The following is a 22,827-nucleotide window of genomic DNA, read 5'->3' as shown; positions in this document are numbered from 1 at the left end:
TGAAGTGGTGAATCAGAAGAGTAATAGACCCAGTTTATAAAGGCCACTTTTATGAACATGACGAAATGATACTAACAAGCAAGCGCGTGACTTAAGTGTTCTCCCTTAATTTATATAACCTAAGAGGTCAATTGTAATGATATATTTTAAAAGCATTGGTTAATATCGGCACAAAACATAAAGTGTACCCTATTCTATAAACTATTGTGGGAAGGAAATTAAACAGGACCACTTTTTGAAGTATATTTTAAATACATATTATTCTGTCTACAATAATACTTCTGCATCCTTCCTTTTGCATTGTAACATATTTAGGCTTCTCCAACAGAATAAAGTACTGAATGCAGAATCACTGTAGATATGGTAAACATCACATAAGAACTTCACGAAGTCGCTGATTTTGCGGTCATGCAAAGCTCCAACTGGCCCAGAGCATCAGCAGCGTACCAGCATACGAGGCCAGGACCAACAGGTAAAAGCGAAACAGGAAACAGTCAAGCTTCGAGCAGAGGGCAAGCCATTCAGCCTGAGCCGAAGACTCATTGTCCTCCTGGGATAAAGCCAAGCGGAGGGAAACCAGCTCCTGGAGAAGCCACTCCAGCCCAGATGGAGCCTCCTGGATCTCATTCAGGGACAGCAGATCCTCCTCCAGTGAGGGCTCAAGCTCATAATCTATGAGAAGATGAAAGATTCTAGTTTAAAATGTGAACAATTAGTATAGATTCATTCAGTTTCTATAAATAAATGTGGACAATTGAAACCAATCATCATGGATTCTTGACATCAGTATTGCTATACTTTCAAAAAGGCTCAGTTTCCAAACACTTTTGATACAGACTGTTGATCTGTTGTTGTTGTTGTTGTTGATCTCAGCTGGCCATAGAACAGCTCTTCCTCCTCTTTTATCGTTATTAATAGAAAGCTTTCAGATGGGATTTTACAGAGATTAAAAAGAAATACTTCGACAACCTGCTGCTCCTCCGACTCTGTCTTAAGGGTCTTAGAAATGCTTTTGTTACAAAAAAAAAAACTTCCTCAAGCTGAAGTGTATATATAGTTTAAGATCATCTTAGCTCTGAGATGATTTCATAATATGAAGCACAGAACTGTGGTAAGCAAACAGTTTTCAAAGTTGTCAAGTAACCAAACAGTTCAAGACTGGTTGCATTAAGCAGCTCCCAGGGTGAATGTATGGAACTGATCATTAATAAACCTTGATAGTCAAGGTTAACAAATATTACTAGTCACCGTTTTCCATCTGCAACACATTCTCATGAACAGGTTTGTATGATATCGTACGAAAACGTATGCACAACAATTCGTATGATGTCCTACGAAATAACGCCAACGGACGGCCATTCACATGACGGTTATCAGCGGGCGTCGCCGTTAATTTTAGCCGACAAAATGACTAGTTCAAATTAGAAAAAAAGATTGTGGTTTGGGTTAAAACACCAGCCCCCTTAAGTCCTACTCCTGGGACAGGAATAGGGTTGAGCATCGTTTAGATTTTAACGAATCTGATTCCATTTCCGATTTTTCCTTTCAATTCCGGTTCTTGACGATTCTCGATTCCAATTCTTTGAGGGGTGGCGTTGAAACGGGTCACATGCCTATTTTCACAAATAAGAGGAAAGTTTTATTTTGATTCAATGGTGGTTTGCAGTTTTACTTCTTTTTCAATGTAAAATAAAGCCAGACTAGAGCGCCGCTTACTGTGCTCCAAGGCTGCAACACAACAAGCACCTGGCCGCTTCGGAAACCAAAACTTATTAAACATATTAAATTGGGAAGCGATGATCGGATTTGAAACCAAATCCTCTAAACGATTCCAAACGATTCCAATAAAGAAACGATGGAATCGTAAATGTTTGAAACGATTCCAAGTAGGAATCGGTTCTCGATGCCCAACCCTAGACAGGAACACCCGTTTCCTTGGAGAAAGTCTTAACTTCTTCTGGGACACGGACTCCACTCCCCAACTTGAAAGCCCTGTGTTTTAAGACCCAACTATCTACCCCAACCTTTTCCCTACGCGGATCTTCGCGCACTTATAAAGCGGCAGTCATTGTGGTGCATACAGTAATAAATACATCCAAATTACAGTGTATTACTTTTCGTAGCTACATTATATGTACGAATGGTTCATGAGGACAGCCTGTTTCCATGCATTAGTCAAAATGCATTTGTGTGGCCAACAACAATACCAGAACATGTGTAGCATCCAAAATGTTTTAGATTTTTAGAGTTTAAGCTTTCTCGCCGACAAGGTGCCTTGGCTTCCTTTAATCCAAGTGTTCTTTTGCCCTTGACTCCCATAAACACCTGTTTTTTGCAAACGGACCTTTTGATTTGGTGAAGCATTAAGCAAAAACACACCTGCCAGCAGGACCTTTGGAAAAAATCTCAATCTTTGAGCATGTAGCTTACCTCCGGACAGGTTGATGTGATCGAGGGTCTTAATGGAGGTTAAAGCGCTCTCTGTGAAGCCGTGACAAGCTGAGCCATACTTGTCCAGCAGGCAGGCAGACACTGACATTTGTCTGACCTCCTTCTCACTGTGGTGGAGCAGCTTCACCACCAGAATAGACTTGATCAGGCTGAGCATCAGCATGGCCATGCACACCGCGAAGAACACACCTGGATGGAGATGGGAGAGAAAACAGAAAAGCTCCCAATACTGGCTACTTCCACAATACATTATGGTCAATACAAAGAGTACGACGTTACAAGTGTCATGGACTGAAACTAAGAATATGACCCAGTTCTTTTTTCTCTTTCATCCCTTATTATTCTATTAGACATCATAAACCAGGCCGGGCTGGTAAACATGAGAATGCTCTGTACCGTTTATTGATGTCATTCTAAGGAACTCTACTCTTCGCTCCTCTGACGCAAACCTCCTCTCCCCACCACTCAGGACCACGCACCGTACCTGGGGTGACCGAGCTATCACCATTGCAGCCCCCTCCCTCTGGAACTCCCTACCCATTCACATCCGTGACTGTACTGACCTGGACACATTCAAAACACTAATCAGAACACACCTCTTCAGATTAGCTTTCCACATACAATAGTCTTACATTTCTCACCTGATAGTTACTGGTTTTATTGTTATTTAATATGCTTGTCTTATGTGTTGGTTTTATTGCTTATCTGTTTTTAATGTGCTAAATGTGCTGGTTTTACTGTAAAGTGTCTTGAATACCATGTAAAGCACTATATAAATAAAATTTATTATTATTGTTATTATTATTATTATAGAGGAGTTAAGGCTTTTCAGACATTTTGGAATGTGTTCAATATGCAATAACAACAAAATAAACAACAACAAGACAAAATGTATTGTCCATTTATTTTAATTTAAAGTATACCAAACAGACAAAATCAAGGTGACGGAAAAAAAAATATGACAACCAAACTGAGGACAAAATAATTGGGTCTATAAATAAAGAAAAATTGATAGAATGGTTAAAAAAACTAAACAAATATACTGAAATGATCTAAACAACAAACATTATAAAACATCCCACCTATGAGTGGAGTTCTGACTGCTGTGGCGGGCAGGTCATCCATCAGGTTGACTCTGAAGACGGTGTAGCCCAGCAGTATGCTGACCTTAAAGGCAATGCGTGTACCGCTGTTCAGAGGCAGGTAGAAGCTGATCACATCCACGAGCATGAGGAAGATGCTGGGGATGAGGAGACCCACCACATACAGCAGGGGGCGCCGGCGGATCAACACCTGAATGACAGATGAGGACAGAGAGCTGAGATCTGATGGACACACTCAAATAATATCATTTATTCAAACACATGTTCCCTCTAGTGGTGTCTAGCCATGCAGATAGTTTTTGCTTGTATTTGTCCAGGGTTTGAAATAGTTGTTAGTTTTACAGATCTTTATCAAGTTTAGTTCAAATTAACATTTTTCACAGAACTGGAAATGGACAAAAGCATTTTCCATGAGAAACCCTTTTCATGGCATGAATACCTTTTTAGCTACAAAACTGCCACAGCATAACAATATCCCAGTGAGCCATGAAATGCTCCGTTATCAGAAAGCCTTTTTGCTCTTTGAGCTGAATAAATAGCAGCCCTCGCTGCTCCACCTGCGATGGGCTATGGGACCATTTTCTTCACCACTAACAAGAGGTCCATTGATCAGGCAGCCACTGAGACACTCTCATTATGGTCGCTCACCCTCCCCTGTCTATCAGCCTCCCTCTCTATCTGTCTTTTTACTTGCCAGAAAGGGTCTCGCTCTCATCGTTTGGCATTAGCTCACTAGTCCGATCCATGAAGGTCGCGGCCAATTGCTTTACACTTTACAATTCCACCGCACAGTACGGAGGGGGGATAACCCACAGAGGGACTACAGTTTAGAGCTCACCATCGATAAGCAATCACCGTCACCCCAGTGCAGCTACTTGCTCACTTGTTACAGAGCTGTTCCACAACACTACACCATTAGACATCGGGAATATAGGGATTATATTCAAATAACCGACAGTATGGTTTCTGTCACAATTGTACCTTTGTACTCTTTTACTTCACTTTAACTAATTTAAATAATTCCCTCTGTTAATGTGACGAGTGTACATGATTGAGACAATGAAGCACAGACATTGAACTGGATGTGGGCATAGTCAGTGTTGTCTTGGTGGATCTGCCAATAGCTGGAAGGAATGGACAACAGTTCCCATTCTCCGTCATTCATGAACTCCCTCTTATCATTAGCGATGGCCTCTGCACTCCTCCACAGCGCCAGGTCTATTTCCTTCACTGCAAGAGGGAGAGATAATGAAGGACAAAAAGGAAAGCTTTAAATATTTGCTTTTCCTTTTGAATCAAGTTCGTCACTTTTGCCTCACAGTAAACACACACAGAGGATGTTTTTTTTATGGATTTCATTTAAAGATGTGCAAACAAGGTACATTTGAAATTGTATATCCTGTCTTTCTATTTCATTCTTCCTGCTGGTATCCATCAGAGTCCAACCACCTCAGTGGGTAAGCAACGGATGAAGAATGTGTCACAAAATGATCTCAACTCAAGGTTCAGTGGAAGTTTGCTCAGTTATGCAGTAAGTAAAAATGCTCTGATTCCAGCTTCTAGTTTCTTCACTCTGTGACAGTAAACTGAATATATTTGAGTTGTGGACAAAACAAGACAATTGACCATCTTTAGGGTGAACTAGCAGAGATCTTAAGGTGTTGAAATGGTTTCTGAGAAGTGATGATTTTTTTTATTGAAAATTCTGGCTAGATGTTCCAACACCCAGACACACGAGGGAGTCTTACTGGAAAGCTCCTGGTGGTCTCTTGATTTAAAAACTGACTACTAAATTCACTAATGAAGGCTGTTGAAAGCTCTGGGAAAAGTTACTAAGTTGACATAGACCCCATCAAAAGCAGAAAACACACCTGAGTGAAGCCAGCTGCGGAAGGTAAGGCTGCAATTCTGCTTGTCAAATGGAAAGGCGTACATCTCCAGGCTGCAGGCCAGTACCACCTGCTTGGGCCGGTAGTTTTTCACTGAGCCAGAGGAGTTGACATACACATAGGGGATGGGTAGGGACTTCCCCTCATCCACACTGGGAACACACATGAAAGACAGGGGAGGAAAGGGAAGACGTGGATAACAGGGCAGAATGTGAGACCGGCCAGGCTGTGGTGGCCATTTGATGGTCCAAGTGTAGTCTCGCATTGCCAGACCCTCCTCCACAGCGCTGCGGAGGAGGGTCTGGCTACATTTTAAAAATAGCCTTGTTACTACTATTTCAGTTCAGCTTGTTTTTATTCTGGCTTGTCATTGTTCAAAAAAACACACAAAAAAAAACTATCCAGATAAATCGCGCCATCCAGATAGAGTGAATTTGATTGTGGTTGGATGGGAAGTATAAACATATACCTTTCCGACACCATATTGGTTTGTACAAGATCCATCACACCAGCACATGACACAAATCACATCACACTCCAGCAAGGAAATAGCAGACGTTTGTAGCCTAGTACGAAGATGTCCGTGGCAGGGACTCGAGAGAGAACTCGAGCGAAATGTCCCGACCAAGCGCCAGCGAGGAGGTTGGTAGCCAGGAAGACCAGCCAACCCTTCTACATCCCTGGCCGTACGTGGAAGAATTTTTCGAAATGGTTGGATGCAAAAACAACTCCTTTTCGAATGCGCTGCAAGCTCTGCACACCCAAGTACCACAAGCTAATTGTTTCCAAAACTCGCCGTCTAATTTGAAAAAGCATATTGATATTTTGTTTCCATTACATTACTTTTATACTTTAAGTAGTTTTGAAACCAGTACTTTTACACTTTTACATTGCGCAAAAAAGCTTGAGTTGTTACTTCTACATTAGTCTTTTTAAACCCTAGTATCTATACTTCTACCTGAGTAAGGATTGTGAATACTTTTGACACCTCTGCCTTGGGGCAGTTGCAACACCAATCACAAATAGGTAGGACAGAAGCAGAGCAGAGGACATAATTAGGAGGAACGTTAAGACCTATCGGCATGCTGCATAGACCCTACTCTGCCTCTGATTGGCTTCATCACAGAATGCGAGAAATAGAACAGTTCCTGAGCGGGCTCGGTTAGATGATGGCAAATGTAATGCTGATATGGCACACTGATTAACAAGAAGATTGTAAATTGGCACTTCATATTAAAAAGGTTGCCCTGCTGTAGACTGAGACTAAAATGTTTTAGGATCGTTTGAGTAATTTCTTACAATTCGGTTACGATAACATCAGGTATCCAGATGGCATCAGATGACAGTGAGATCTCATTGATGCCATCAAACTCCTCTGGGTCCCAAACCAGGAACTCATCTGTCCAGATCTGAAAACAGAGGAGCAGGTTTGTGCTAAAATTGTAAAATGTACCACGTATGCAAATATTTACAAAAACATTTAAACCAAAACGTAAACTTAACTGCTTTTGTTACTAAAAATGAAGTGTATTAGGATAATTCACACACACTGAGATGAGACAGTTGCTGTTAAATTCCCAAGGCTTGCAGCATATTCTGAAGAAACTCTAAAATAAAATAAAAAACAGTGTATTGCATAAGTTGTTTAATGCTTACAGTAGAAGTCGGTCACTGAGGAGGTAGATAATTGGAGCTCTTTTAATTTTGAAGAGATTGATTTTATGGAGGAGCAAAATGCTTGTTTTCCTGAAGCTTTACAGCGAGAAACCAAGAGGAAACACTGAGTGAAATGAGAGGCCAACCTACCTGTCTGTACCAAATACTTGTAGTTATGCTCTGAGTCTTTCCGTCCTGCGAAAAGGAGAAAGTCTTAATGATACTTTTTAATAATACTTGTTTTATATTAAGACTCTGTGGACTTTTATGATATCAGATCCCCCTAGTCACTACACTTGCACTAACCTTTATCCTGGACTTTACATCTGCCCATTGCATATACTATATATTCTTTGCAAATTTTGCACTCAACCCATTCAGCCTTTTTTCAGTTACTATGTATATAATAGTTTCTGTATTTATTGTTTATTTCATATTAATGTTTAATATGTTTGTTTGTTTGTTTGTTTGTTTATGTATGCACCTAGGCAAATTCCACATAAGTATACTTATTGTGGCAATAAAACCTTTTGTGATTCTGATTCTGATCATAGCATTGTTTGCATACCACATCAAGGACAGACTGCAGTATGAGGTCTATGTAGATAGTGGTAGGACTGGTCCAGTTGTGAACAGGTCGAACTCCGCAGTCATATTTCCTGAGGAGGGTCCTGGTCAGCTGGTTCAGAGATGATCTCTTTGGCTTCTCTGGCACACATTCAGCCAGATGAGCTGAAAAGAAAAGATAAATTATTAATTTGTTTGTGGTAATGTGATTAAATGCTAATTGGTTTAGTGATACTGTGTGTACCATCTAAGCACAAAACAGAAACGATCCAGGAGGGGGGCAGCAGTGGCCCCCTGGCTCAGTTTTACCCAGTTAGTTCAGCCTTACTAAAAGTTTGAGGGATCAATCAATCACTTTTATTTGTCATGTGAAATCGATGAGTGAAATGTGACCCCATCAGCTCCTTAAACTTGTGCATGATTTATCATAAAGCAGTGGTTCTATACAATGCAATAGTGTGCATACTGATGGTAAATGCAGGTTGTATTGATACGTTTATCACATTTTTACATTGACAGACCTCAAGGAAATTAAGTTTATAGGCTACTCTTATCAGTCAGGAGTGTTTAAGGCAAAACACATTACATGTGTGCTTTTTATAGCTTTACAGTTCATACAATAATATGAATGTATTTGCTTACACTGGTGGTTGTGGTGCCTTAGAATAACCAGTGATTAAGAGGATACAACAACTTTTCTTTACCAATGCGGTCATTAGTGCATGTGTCACACGAAAAATGTGAAAAAATACCATGATCACACTACTGAAACTCAATCTGTGAGAGACTGGCCGCTGACCTAATGTAAGTAAAATTAGCAGAGTCATAAAGCTGTCACACTCCAAAGAGCAAACAATGTTCCTTTGACAAAGGAGAAATCTTTGGAACAAAACCCTTCAGATTATTTTGAATTTACAAATAAATACGTCATACTAGAAAATGCAATCGTCATTTCTTTAGCCAAAAAGAGCATCTTACCTGAGAACATCAGCGTCAACAAAATGAGAAACATCAAGCTAAAAAAAAAAATATCAACCTTTAAGATGGTATTATCCAATTGTCATATCAAAGGATCCGCTCTGTTAACACAAAAAATATCCACAGTTTCAAGAGACGCGGTACTCTGTGTAGGGGAAGAACAATGAGCAGGGAAGTGCAGACATTTTGGTCGCACTGATATTGATTTTCCACTGCCCGGGTAAGGTGATACATGACTCCCTGAAGGTTTTTTTAGTGCCAGTGTATTAGTGTACTTACCTGTTATTGTAAAGGTGTTTTTTAACCCAGCCGAGAACACACCAAATAGAGCATGTCATGATGCTTGATCCTTTTAAAAGACCCTAAAGATGCAAAAGATGAGGGAAATGGGATTATGCACGGGACATGTAGAATATTTCCATCAGATGTAATGATGCAGCCATAAGAAAACACCAACGCATCTTGGGTTTAAATATTCACTCACAAGTGAATGGGAACAGTATAGGATACATTACAAACTACATAGGCTACATTTGGAACCCCCCCTCCCACACACACACACACACAATGTATTTTCAGATGCTTTGAGGCACCAACAAGGACAATAACAAGGTACAGATCAATAACAAAAATACTGTAATGATAACAAATAGAACAAATGTAGTGCAAATAGAAATTAAAATATGTAAAGTACCACAGGATGAGTAATTAGCAGCAGTTATTGTAGTGTTCTGTAAGTGGCTAGTGCTGAGTGTAGGCATGTGTGTGCGTGTATGAGTTTGTATAAAGAAAGTTCTCACGGCTTGTGCTGTGTGTGAGAAAGGTAAATTACAGTCCAGACTTTTTGGAGGCAGAGGGGAGAGAGTTCAGCATCCTGACAGCCTGGTGAGGCTAACAGTACTCGAGTAAATTGGTTTATTAGTAAATTAGTAACATTTCCACCACTCCTACGGTTTAAAAATCTGTCACAGACACCGGAAGTATTGTATTACGTTAAAAACTGTCCCGTCACGTTGTGAGAGCGCGCGCGCGTTAACTTTAGGGGTCGTTCTCGTGCACTCGCGTGTTCTGACAGGTGAGCGCGCGCAGCTGCCTGGTCGCTCTGCGTTTGACAGATGGAGTTGGTTTGACTTGGAGTCAGGGCAGAAGCGTTTGGTTAAAAACAGGACGAAATTGACGTCTTTTTTTATCTGCAATGAGAGGTGAACAGACTGAAAATGGAGAAAACTCAACGAACTCGGTGAGCGCAAAGGATGATGGAACCGCTATTAACATAACAAGTGGCACGTTTGCATCGGAATGGCCGAGGAACTAACGTTAACACTAACCCCTCTGTTGTGCGAACAAACCTGTAGTCTACTAAAAATGCTAAACTCTTTAGCTAGCTAAACACTGGGTAGCAAAGAAAACCTTTAAACATTATGATACTTTTTAATTTTGACGTCTGAATTCGGCACACAGAAAATACACAACAGTTCGTTTTAATAAAATTAAAACTTTGGATATGAATTAGGCTACTTGTCCCACAATCGTATTTTAATGATGTGGCTGATTAGCTAGCTAACAGTTAATCACATTCACAGCCTATTTATAAAAGCTTACATTTGTTTTTAGCTTCTTATAAGAAGCTAAAATCAAATCTAAGCTTTTGCCTATTTGCTCGCTAAATCTCTGGCATTTGCTGGTCTCATAGGGCACAGGACCTCAGTAGCCTACAAATACATGCTATAAAAGATTTCATTTCTTTTTGACCATGTTATTGTAGAGTTTAGCATTTACACTTTTCAATAGGCTATTTGGTTCTGTCGCCGGCTATTGCTTTATCAATAGGCCTTTGTAGTTGCTATTGCAGCAGACAGTACATTGAGACAAACTTCTAATGATGTTATGTACTAAAATTAAAATGTTCACATACAGTAGAACTTCTGTGGTGTTTTTATACTGTTTGTCTCTGGACATAGGAGGTGTGTGTGTGTGTGTGTGTGTGTGTGTGTGTGTGTGTGTGTGTGTGTGTGAGAGAGAGGTATGGTATGGTGGCATGGTGAGTGCAATGATAAACAGAAGCCTATGCTATCCATGTCAGTAGCCTAAAATAGAGACTAACCAAGAGGGTCTCAGATAGCCCCTAGACTCCATATAAGTCTGGTCAGTCTGCTCTTGGCTTCCTGTGTGTGTGTGTGTGTGTGTGTGTGTGTGTGTGTGTGTGTGTGTGTGTGTGTGTGTGTGTGTGAGAGAGAGAGAGAGAGACAGACAGACAGACAGACAGACAGAGAGAGACACCCTGACATGTCCACCTGCTGTTGGGGCTTTATATAGTGCCTCTGACTCAGAAGACTTATGTTGTTTCTTTTTATTACTTCGCATCCATGTCTATGAGGTCAAAACATATGACAGGCTTTGAGAGTTTGTGTTTACATATATTTTTAAACGTGGATAATGGGATGTTTGGTGGAGTGGTACACAATTGGTTGCCTCAATACATTTTGTAAGTTTACTTTAAAGAAAACAGTAGGCTAAAATGAGTTTATTCAACATGCCACCCCCACCAAGGATACACTTGTTAAAAAAAAGGTGATAATTCATAGTTAGGAGGGCAGGGGGGCAAATGGGCCCCAATTTCTTCCCAACAACAGTACGTGGTGCAATATATAACTGTGCTGGTTAACACAAGCGTTAAACACTGGTAACACTGGCTAGTTCAACCATTTGAAATAGTAAATCTACCTTTTATGGAGAAGCAGTGGAAGAAAATAGGCCAAATTGCCAGTGTATATATATATATATATATATATATATATATATATATATATATATATATATATATATATATATATTACTGCTCCCAATATATAGCCCACTTATGGCCCAGTTTTGCCCATTTGGTCAGCCCAAATGGGAGTCAAATACCAGTCCATCACTAACCCAAACTATGCGAGTGCGAGAACACCTTGGCTGGTGCGCTGCATGAAGGATCATAAACTTAACTATTGTTTTCCCTTTGTTCAATCCTTTCCCTCAGGAGAGCAAAATCCTGATGAACCAGCTGATGGAGATCACTGGCATCCAAGACCCACAGATTCTCTACACAGCCTTGAATGTAAGACCTAAGAACTCATCATCAGCTTTTAGGATCCCTGACACTGTGTGCTAAGACAAAGGATGATGACTCCCTTGTGTGTACTAGGAGGCTATTTTTGCCACAATGCAAGCCAGTGAATGACCTTTATAAAGCAAGTGGAACATAATTACAGCATTGTGATTTTCCAAATACTAAACGCTACAACCATTTTAAGATAGACAACTGTGTCATTACACAGTTTCAAAATGACCAAAAGGCATTTTTGGTGGATCTGTTTGCTATAAGTATGCTATAAGATTACTTATTGTTACTAAGATTACGTATAGCATACTGATTACTGTCCAAGCCCAATTTAGTTTAGTTGCAGTTGGACAGTAACACGGCCTATCCTCTACTCCCTACCTTGATGAAGTGAAACATGTTTACAGGACATTTTGGAAATTATGTATTAGAGTGATCAGATTTGATCAGCGCATGTATATGCAGTAAAGTTTGATTACATCAAAATGTCTAAGGATGTTTTTTGTTTTTTTTTAACCAACAGGATCTGCAGCAATGCTCATGAAGCTGTAAAGCTCACTGTTAAGACAACCAAATTACCAAGTTTAAGTTGCTTTTTGAGCCCTCGCAGCTGTGGTGTATTACATGTAAACAGAGGATGTTGTAAGAGAGAAAGGTCTTTGGTGACTTATGGTGTGTGTCATGTTATGAGTCTAAATGCGTTCTTACAATCCATCATGTGGAGAACATGAACGTCTATGCTAGTGCTGCAACTAACAGTTATATTAATTAATCGATTACTTGTTTGGTCTATAAAATATCAGAAAAAGGGGAAACGTGGATCAGTGTTTCCCAAAGCCCAAGACGATGTCCTCAAATGTCTTGTTTTGTCCACAATTCAAAGATATTCAGTTTACTGTCACAGAGGAGAGAAGAAACTAGAAAATATTCACTTCACTTCATATTCATTCACCCAAGTTGGAATCACAGAATTTTGACTTTGTCTTTTCATAAAGAATTACCCAAGCCGACTAATGGATTGATAAATAGTTGCCGATTAATTTAATAGTTGACAACTAATCGATTAATCTTTGCAGCTCTAATCTATACAAAATGTCATGGGAATCCAGAAGCATTCTTCTAGTTGGTTAAAAAACATAGCCCTTGCTGTTCTCGTGTATTTAATGTTAAAGGAACACTCTTTGATTACATTAAAAGCACCCCCAGGGGGCCTTGTTTCCAGTCCAGCACACCGCTTATGTTTTGAAGCACAACTGCAAACTAAAAAATCCCTAGGAGCTTGAGTTAACAGGAACCTCATAAAAGTGATAATTGACTAACAGTACAATAAACAGTCTGGCTGACTGTGGTGCAGGCATGGTCCAACCTGTTGTACCAGGGGCAGACAGAGAAACAGCAGGAGCTCGTAGGTTTGGGAGGGGCACAAGCTCTCAGAAATGTTTGTCTACTGCTGGCTTCAAACACAAACAAGGATTCTTTTCTCTGTTATCTTAATTAATCAACTTTTTGCGAGCACATAGTTGTATTATTGCTTGGGCTGCAACTAACAATTATTTTCATTGACGATTAATCTGTCCATTATTTATTTATTTTTTTTAACCTTTATTTATCCAGCTAAGTCGATTGAGAACAACTTCTCATTTGCAACGACGACCTGTCACATTCACACAGTTCCACATTCTTACCTGGAAGCTGCCCAGTGAGCTGCTCCACTGGAGCGGTTGGGGTTAAGGGCCTTGCTCAAGGGCACCTCAGTGGTGGTAATGAGGGAGGGACTCTTTCACTTTCCCCACCCAGATTTTATCCTGCCGGTCTGGGGATTGAACGGGCAGTTGGCGGTCAAGTTAATAGTTGAAAACTAATCGAATAACTGATTATTTTTGCAGCTCTAATTATTTCTGCATACTCAGCATTTGCTATATTTAGTTTTGTTTGTATTTCATATGTGTTTGTTTCATACTTGTGGTGTATTGTAATTGCTAAATCTAATGCAGACACTTATAATATCCGGAATATCTGCCCTTATCTTGTCCTTGTTCCCTGTCTTTAAGGCCAGTCAGGGTGACGTCGGACATGCTGTTGGACTGCTGACAACCCAGTCTGCAGAGGTTCAGGATCCTGGAGAGCCACAGGAGTCAGGGACCTCTGCAGAGGCCTGGGAGGGCCAGAAAGGTACACTGGCAACAAAACAAGCATGCACAAAATTCTGACTGCATTCACTTTAGTGTCAAATAATTGTCATATTTAAAACATGATAGTTGGTTTAAAGAAATACAAACAAGCCAGAGCGTTTTTTTCCCTATCCCAGAATAGATCAGCGGTGTAGCCAGACCGTACTCCAGCACTGACACACGCTATTGAGCAAGGCCTGGCAATGCGAGGCTTGTATGTTAGTAATGGAAGTATTATTATAGAGACAGAGCGCATCGTATCATACTCTGAAAGATTAGTGTCAGGATTCCACAGTCTTCCCATTCTTCCTGCTGCTTCCTCACGTCTGTATCCACTTTTGTCTTCATAACAGCTCAGTTTTTCGGGTCGGCAGCTTATAAAAACTTAAGTTATGGGTTCTTTACATATCACCACACAGCACCCTTTAAGCATTTTTCTGTTGTTCGCTAGCAGACAAAATCGACGAGGAGGAACATTCACGCAATACAAATTAATGGAGAGCAGAGGGTTCTTTTCCCCTCCGGTGGGGGCGGGACTTAAATGCATTCTGTCTCTATTGTAAACAAATTAGTCTACTAGAAACAAGAGATTTACACTTCAAACACCCATATTTACCAAATATTATGCTTCATTACTTTAAGGAACAGGGGAAATTAACAGGGACACACTGCTCTTCTACTCTTCTAATGTAAAGTAAGCTAAAGATTTCAGGGCTGCGTCCAGGATGTCGGCTACAATACAATACTACAATAACTAAATCAGTAAGGCTTTGTTCAGTTTAGAGCTCGACTTCTTTGGACCATTTGTAGGTACTTTCAGACATGGAGTCTGTAACATTGCTTGGTTAATTTATGTGTTAAAGAGTAACTGAAAAACAAGCTGAAAACAATGTCATTGTATACTGAGCACACTTCACACCCATACCTATCTACATCACTGAAGCACGTTCAGAACTTGAACCACTGGAGGTCAGCAAAAACTAGGTTTTCAGCTTGTGTTGTTTAAGTCTCGGGGCCCTATTTTAACAATCTAAGTGCACGGCGTGAAACGCATGGCGCAGGTGCGTTTAGGGCGTGTCCAAATCCACTTTTGCTAGTTTGACGGCTGAAAAAAGGGTCCGTGCGCGGGGCACATGGTTCCAAAGGTTTGTACTTAGTGTCTTCATTAATCGTAGGTGTGTTTTGGGCATTACATGCAATAAACCAATCAGAGTGTCATCTCCCGGTATGGGAAAGATTATTTCTACCTGTCTTTAAAATCTCAACAAGATTAACTGTACAAATGTGGTTAACAGTGCATACTTTGAGACACTATGTCCTCCAGGGCTGGGCAATATATTGGTATTATATCGATATATGAGGCTAGATATCGTCTTAGATTTTGGATATCGTAATATCGCAATATGACACAAGTGTTGTCTTTTCCTCGTTTTAAAGGCTGCATTACAGTAAAGTGGTGTCATTTTCTGAGCTTACCAGACTGTTCTAGCTGTTCTATTATTTGCCTTTAATCACTTCAGTCATTATATGACATTACTGATGATTATTTATCAAAAAATCTCATTGTGTGAATATTTTGTGTAATGTAAATGTAATTTTGTTTATGTAATAGTCAACCCTACAATATTGCAATATTGATGCATTTGGTCAAAATGATTCCAATATTTGATTTTCTCCATATCGCCCAGCTCTAATGTCCTCGTATTTGGCGTGTTGTACTTCACACAATTAGTGCCAAAAGTAGCTGCGTGACGAATGAGAAAAGAAAGTAGTTCCAGTTCTTTGTACTTTCACACTCGCGCACACCTGGCTGAACTCTACGAGATTTTTGTATTTCAGGAAGTTGTTTGATGCAGCCCTCCTAGCTTAAGAATCTGAAGCGGTTTCAGACGAGAACTGAGGTTTTAACTTTTTTAAGTCCTTTGGCTTTCAAACATAAGTGTTTGTATGGAAACATTCTCTGTTGATTCTGATATCTGAGGGTCAAGCTTTCCTTTTAAAGATGTTCTCCAAAATGTAGACAAGAAAGAGTGGAGTTAGTCAACCGTTAGTTATGCCCCATATGTTAATATTGAACTTGAAACTTTTTAAGTACACCCTGAAGAAGGCCATTTCTGCGTGGGTCGTTACTCAGCTCTATTTTAGCATATACTAACAATTTGAACATGAAATAATCACCATCTAAATAAAGGCTTTTTAACATTTTGCCAGCAGAGTCCCTTGGACCTTTCTTCTTTTTTGAACTTTTGTGTTCCCTTTAGGGCTGCAACTAACGATTATTTTCATAGTCGATTAATCTGTTGATTATTTTCTCGATTATTTGATTAGTTGTTTGGTCTATAAAATGTCAGAAAATGGTTAAAAATGTGGATCAGTGTTTCCCAAAAGCCTTAGACAACGTCCTCAAATGTCTTGTTTTGTCCACAGAGGAGAGAAGAAACTAGAACATATTCACATTTAAGAAGTTGGAATCAAAGAATTTTTACTTTTGTCTTAAAAAATTACTCAAACTGGCTAATCGATTATCAAAATAGTTCGGCGATTAATTTAAAAGTTGACAACTAATTGATTAATCGATTAATCTTTGCAGCTCTAGTTCCCTTCCAAGAAGCACCTCCATTGAACTTGAACGCTTGAACTTTTGAGCGCTCCGGACCTTTTCTGTTTTGTTTTAACTAGAATTGTGGGTTGTTGGTTGACTCGTTGTTGTCTGTTTCTTCAGGACTTCCTAAAGATGAACTGCAGACCGCCATAGAACTCAGCCTGCAGGAATCCCACAATGCCCAGGAAGAGGAGAGAGAATTTAATAGGTACAAGACAACCTACTTTTTATAAAATCCTTCTTTGTTACTGGTGATTTGTTTTTGTTTTTTATTTACTGCTGACTGTCATGGAGAATAGTATGAAATTGGAAACAGTGGATGTGGACACTTGTGAGTTTTCTTCTTCTCTGGCTCACAAACTGCTAAATTAATGGTTATACCAAGATTATTACACAGCCGGCAAAAGTATCTGCCTACAGCTGAATGAAAACACATAAACCAACCATTACCAGTGGTAAATTAAACTAAAACTAACCAACTAAAATAAATATTCATAATGTCTATAAATCAACCTGAAGCCTTGCAGTCGATCAGAGGACATCACAAAGGAAATTCGGCTAAAAGCTTAAGTACATTTACTTTTTAGCCACCGTAGCAGCATTGCTTTAGGGTTGTCAATGTCGTTAAGATAGTTGAATGGTTGGTCCAACACTTTTGGCAACGACCGAAATATCTCGACACCTATTGGATGGATTCTTGTCATTGATGATCCACTAGTCTATATCCACGACGTTCCACTTCCGAGATTGCTCCGTTGCCGCCGGAAATTCTGCCGGATGTCACTCTTTTCGGCCGGATGTCCGTTAACTTTCGCTTCCTTTGTGTTGTGATTCTAACCTCCGGTGGATTTCTGAGGACTATGGTTAACTGCTCCTCAGATCTCTGCAGGGTAAATCCAGACAGCTAGCTAGACTATCTGTCCAATCTGAGTTTTCTGTTGCACGACTAAAACAACTTATGAACGTGCACATGTTCAAAAGGCGAGGCTATTTCGCAGCGGCACCGCGCCTCCGTCTGGTGATTAGCACCGCCATTGACGATTGTGATTGGTTTAAAGAAATTGCCCCTGGTTTTTCTCCTATGGTAATTTTCGGCTAAGAGTGAAATGTGTCAACAACATTTGAAGTCATCCAATACTTTTGTTTTGTGGTCAAATAGCTCAAAAATATTGACATTCTCATCAGCTTTGTATTTGTGTTTTGCGCTAAAAAAGAAAATGCTATGCATTAAAAAAAACACTAAACTAGGATGGCGTTCATTATAATCATTTCCTGCTAAAGATCAACATGTTAACATTTTCATTATGAAGTAAGCGTACCAGGCATTGGCTTCTGTCTTGCAATACAGTTTGTGTTTTCCTGAGAGACTTTAAAGGGATTATACCTTTAACTTATAAAGGTCTTATTAATCAAACTTTACACAGGACAGGGAGTCTAACTAAGTCAACCTGTGTTTAATAGAGTTGTCAGTTCAATGCTTTGAAATGGGTAATTTAATGTCCTGCAGGGCTCTGGAGGCCAGCGCAGAGGAGAATGCAGCGAGAATGAAGAGGAAGAGATGTGAAGCCCAGAGCGAGATGTGCAGCCCTGCAGACTGGATCCGGCAGGACGACTGGCCCGTGGGCATTCGCAACGTTGGCAACACCTGCTGGTTCAGTGCTGTCATCCAGGTGAGGATCAGTGTGTGATTAGTTACATCAAAGTGATGAGGATGTACTAAGTTTTGACACATATGGATACAGGACCATATGTTTTCTTCTTCTTACCTCTGTGCATAGTCTCGCATTGCCAGACCTTCCTCCACAGAGCAGCGGAGGAGGCTCTGGCTAGTCCACACAGCATTCCGGGATGGGAGAAAAACGTGCTCTGGTTTATTGGCATTTCTTTAAACCAATCACAATCGCCTTGGCCACGGTGCCGCTGCAAAATAGCCTCAGAAAGGAACTTGTTTTGGTGGAACGTGTACGTTCAAAAGTTGTTTTGGTCGTGCAACAGAAAACTCAGATTGGACAGATAGTCTAGCTAGCTGTCTGGATTTACCCTGCAGAGATCTGAGGAGCAGTTAACCATAGTCCTCAGAAATCCACCGGAGTTTAAAATGACAACACAAAGGAAGCGGAAGGTAGCGGACATCCGGCCGAAAAGAAGGACATCCGGCAACACCGGAGCGATCCCGGAAGTGGAACGTCGTGTATATAGACTACTCTGTGCATACTAGCAGTAGTGTTCTTTAATGTGGGATAGGCAGTCTTGAATGTATGACACTTGAATAAAAGTATTCATAAAACAGGTGCACAGTGCACACCTAGCATAGAGTTTGTGAAGTGCACTAAGCTCTGTCTAAATGTCCACCTGTTCTAACAGTGTCCCACATCCTTTACTGCTAAAACTTTAAATAGCCCTCGCACTTGGTTTAAGAAACGTTTATAGACTTGAGTTTCCCTTCCAAGATTTCTAACTTTAGTCCGTCAGAGGTGTTGTACCTTGTGTTCAGTCAGCAAAGGTTTGTCTTTTTGGCTTTCACTAATCTCGGTAACATAATTCCGATCGTTTCCACTTTAAAATAAGTGCACGTGTGGTTAATTTATAAGTAAACTCATGTATTTTCTTTGACCTGCTTCAAAATTATATCCCCCATGAGTTCGGTACCAGACATGTTTTTAAACTAACAGCAGTAACACTGTGACAACAGAGAGATCTCCCTTCCATCTCACATGTTCACTGACTCTATACCATCTTAATAGAGTTATTAGAAACATCAGGAAGAAAAGAAAAAGGTGTGGGCATATTCCTGCTAAATGAGTACATGCCGTTTTTCTCTGAGCTGCTAACTCTATTACAGGTCCATTCCAGACTGAATTTAGTCAGGCCTAAGCTATCAGGTGGCCCGGCTGAAACTGGAGCCCTCATTGAGATGTGCAGGCTGTGTGGATAATTAAATAGCGAGTGATGTGATGATGGATCGAGCAGTGGACTTCCTAGTATGAGCCTGAAATGGACAGGAGAGGAGACGCTAACTGTTTGTCTGTGTTGAACTCCGATATGCCTCCACACCGATTTTGAAGTCAAACCCCCAAAGGACAGGGGTTATTATCTGGGCATAGAAATGTTGGGGAAATGCAGTGTTGTTTGCATACAAATGGCGTTCAAATGATACCCTTTGGTTTGGTTTTTTCCATTTTTTCATTCTTGTGTAGATACTTTTTGTTACCATTGAACTGATTGTTGTAGATTCAACAGAGCCCGACTCTTGATAAAGCAGTCTCCCCTTAAAAAGTAATTATGCTATCAGATTGAGGCTGAGTGACCACACAATTCAGTTGTCAGCTCATATTCCCTCTATTTTGTGGTATAATTTACAGTAAAACGGAGATAAGCCGTAATAGAATTTCCTTCTCAAATGGAAATATATATCAAGCTCCACTCACCACCACACATGACACATAAGAGTAACTTGAGTGATACTAATGCATTTAGTTTATCATGGGAAACACAATCATCTTATGTATTATGTGTCAAATGAAATAAGAATACTCAAGATTGTTTTTCCAAAAGTTGCTGAGACACTAGTAATTCCTTTGTTATATCCCTGAAAGTAAATGAAATATTTTTATTTTATTTTATTAGGGCTTGGAGCCTATTCTGAATTATATTTAATTCACTGAGATAATTTTGATCAAGTTGCAACCACCCCAGCTGAGTGGTGAAGTCAGTGCAGAAGGGTCTACAGTTCATCTAACGAGTAGTCTCACATTGCCAGACCTTCCTCCACAGCGCAGCGGAGGAAGGTCTGGCGAGTCCACACAGCATCCCGGGATGGGAGAAAAACGTGCTCTGGTTTATTGGCATTTCTTTAAACCAATCACAATTGTAGCCCTAGGCAACAGATGTCCGTCCTAAATGAATGTAATTGAAAGTTTTTTCAAAAATGAAAATGTCTTAACATGAATCCAACATATTAATAGCACCTATAAATCCCCACTGATGATAGGCTCACTGGCCTATTGGTAGTCACTAAGGTAGCCATCCACAGATCCAGTTCATCCTAAGGATTCACTGTGCCACATGTATGTGTAACATTAAAAGATGATTTATAAAATCATGCCAAAATTATTATTTTAATAGCTTAGTATTCTATGCACTAAAAAGGTATACGTACAAATAGGGCTGGGCAATATATCAATATTATATCGATATTGTGATACGAGACTAGATATCGTCTTAGATTTTGGATATCGTAATATCGTGATATGACATAAGTGTTGTCTTTTCCTGGTTTTAAAGGCTGTATTACAGTAAAGTGGTGTATTTTTCTGAACTTACCAGACTGACTCTAGGTGTTCTATTATTTGCCTTTTCCCCACTTAGACATTATGTCCACATTACTGATGATTATTAATCTAAAATCTAAGTGTGAAGATATTTTGTTAGAGCACCAATTGACAACCCTAGAATGTTGCCGCAATATCGATATCGAGGTATTTGGCCAAGAATATCATGATATCTGATTTTCTTCATATCACCCAGCCCTATGTACAAGGGCTTTAGGCCGCTCTACACATTATTGGAGGCCCAGTTTAATATGCAACTTCATTTTATACAATATATGTAGTAGGGGGTCCCTGCTACGTCTCTTTTTCAGTTAAGGGCTCCTTGGTTTAAAAAAACGTTGAAGACCCTGCCTTAGGACATTAGCTAATATTAGAAACTGTGATTACGTAAAAATATTGGAATTAGACAATTATGTAGTTATTGTGGCAGGCCTATGCATGACCACTGTAATCATGATCTGCCGCCTGGTGATCTCCCACATCTGATCTGGACCGGAGCGCTGCATTAATGCTCCTTGTTTTGTTTTTTTGTGTCTTGTCACAGTCACTGTTCCACCTGCCCGTTTTCAGGAGGCTGGTTCTTAACTACCATCTGTCTGAGAGAATACTGGAGAAGTGTAAGAGCCACTCTGTGAGTAAACTACTGCCACTGCCATTTCCACAAGAGAGACATTTGTTGGCATAATTTCATTCATGCAGATTCATTTTTTCTAATTCATACTAGGGCTGCATAATATACTGTTTTTTTATCGTCACCTTGATATAAACTGGCGCAATAAACACATCGCGAAAGGCTGCGACATATCGCGAAAATCACTCCGAGATTTTTTGTGTGTTTAAAGAAAATAGCAGTAGAAAACTTTAGGGCTTCGGGTTAGGATTAGGGTTGGTGCCCTTTTATGTTCAACTCAATGGGCAATTTGTTCAACAAAAGAATGTCGGCAATGGTTTCCTTTCATTTGTTTTAAATTCAACCAGCATTTTTTGGTGTTTTAGCAGAATACTGAAAGCAGCAGAAATGCAGAACTGAGTACACCTCAATAAATGTTTATTTATCGCAAGTAATATCGTTATCACATAGCATATTTTCCTTATACTGTGCAGCCCTAATATCTTCACATAAATGAGAGAGGTGAAAGAGCTGTGGGGATTTTCTGTTGATATAAACATAGCTACTATGTGATGAAGTTTGACTCTGAGCTTGTGTTAACAGGACAAGAGGAACATAGCTTTCATGCAGGAGCTGCGCTGTCTGTTTGCTCTCATGGTGGGCTCCACTCGCAGGTTTGTGGATCCTTCTGCTGCAGTGGAGTTACTGCGAGACGCCTTCAGGACCAGCGAGGCCCAACAGGTACATCACGTTTCGGTCTCAAGACAAAAATCTTAATTTAAGGCAAGGCAAGGAAATTTTATTTGTATAGCACAATTCAGCAGCAATGCAATTCAAAGTGCTTTACATAAAACATTAAAACAGTCAAAGATTAATACAAATTGATAACAGATTGAAAGCAGTTAATAAAAAATAAAAAAAATACATCATTAAAAACAATTAAAAGTAGAGTAAATACAAGAGTAAATTCACAATGGAGTGCAATGAGTTAACAAAAGGCAGTGTTAAAAAGAAAGGTCTTCAGCCTTGATTTAAAAGAGCTGAGACTAAGTCCGCTTAAAGTTTAGAGGCCTCCCGTTTGTCGACAAGGCTGGCTTGTTTGTCAGAATACATATCTAGCAACATGAAATCATGAAATCAAGTTGCTCTTGCTTGGAAAAATGGACCTTTAGTTAATGTTTTTTTTGTCAATCTACTGTCTTTACTGTGTCTACACGAGTTAATACTCTCCAAGCTGTAGTGAAAATCTTGTGTATAAATTGATTTGCTTTATATATCTTGGTCATATCCAACATCAAATTCAGTACTGTTTGTTATCAGTCTCAGTTATGGAGACAGTGGCACAAATGCCTCTTTTTAAGTATAGATG

At 39.8% G+C, this 22,827-nt stretch overlaps 2 protein-coding genes across 2 annotated transcripts in view; one reads left to right on the top strand and one right to left on the bottom strand.

Annotated features, from left to right (window-relative positions):
• Window positions 1-406: 406 nt before the first annotated feature.
• htr3b (5-hydroxytryptamine (serotonin) receptor 3B) lies at window positions 407-8,678 on the bottom strand. Its single transcript, XM_078266042.1, has 9 exons — window positions 8,645-8,678; window positions 7,668-7,831; window positions 7,250-7,294; window positions 6,743-6,852; window positions 5,426-5,595; window positions 4,627-4,784; window positions 3,534-3,744; window positions 2,431-2,640; window positions 407-672 (listed from the first exon to the last, which is right to left on the bottom strand). The coding sequence occupies exons 1-9, from the start codon at window positions 8,676-8,678 to the stop codon at window positions 407-409; spliced, it is 1,368 nt and encodes a 455-aa protein (XP_078122168.1).
• A 1,161-nt stretch (window positions 8,679-9,839) lies between these two features.
• Window positions 9,840-22,827, top strand: part of usp28 (ubiquitin specific peptidase 28) — a 31,830-nt gene continuing 18,842 nt past the window's right edge. Inside the window, exons 1-7 of the mRNA XM_078265725.1 lie at window positions 9,840-9,884; window positions 11,664-11,741; window positions 13,796-13,916; window positions 16,638-16,725; window positions 18,025-18,187; window positions 21,393-21,479; window positions 22,062-22,199. Of these exons, the coding sequence (XP_078121851.1) occupies window positions 9,840-9,884; window positions 11,664-11,741; window positions 13,796-13,916; window positions 16,638-16,725; window positions 18,025-18,187; window positions 21,393-21,479; window positions 22,062-22,199 (720 nt within the window). The remainder of the gene's footprint in view (window positions 9,885-11,663; window positions 11,742-13,795; window positions 13,917-16,637; window positions 16,726-18,024; window positions 18,188-21,392; window positions 21,480-22,061; window positions 22,200-22,827) is intronic.

Source organism: Sander vitreus, chromosome 13 (assembly GCF_031162955.1).
Source record: "Sander vitreus isolate 19-12246 chromosome 13, sanVit1, whole genome shotgun sequence".
Taxonomy (NCBI): Eukaryota; Metazoa; Chordata; class Actinopteri; order Perciformes; family Percidae; genus Sander; species Sander vitreus.
Note: the sequence above shows the minus strand (reverse complement) of the source record. Positions and strands in the feature narration are given on the sequence as shown.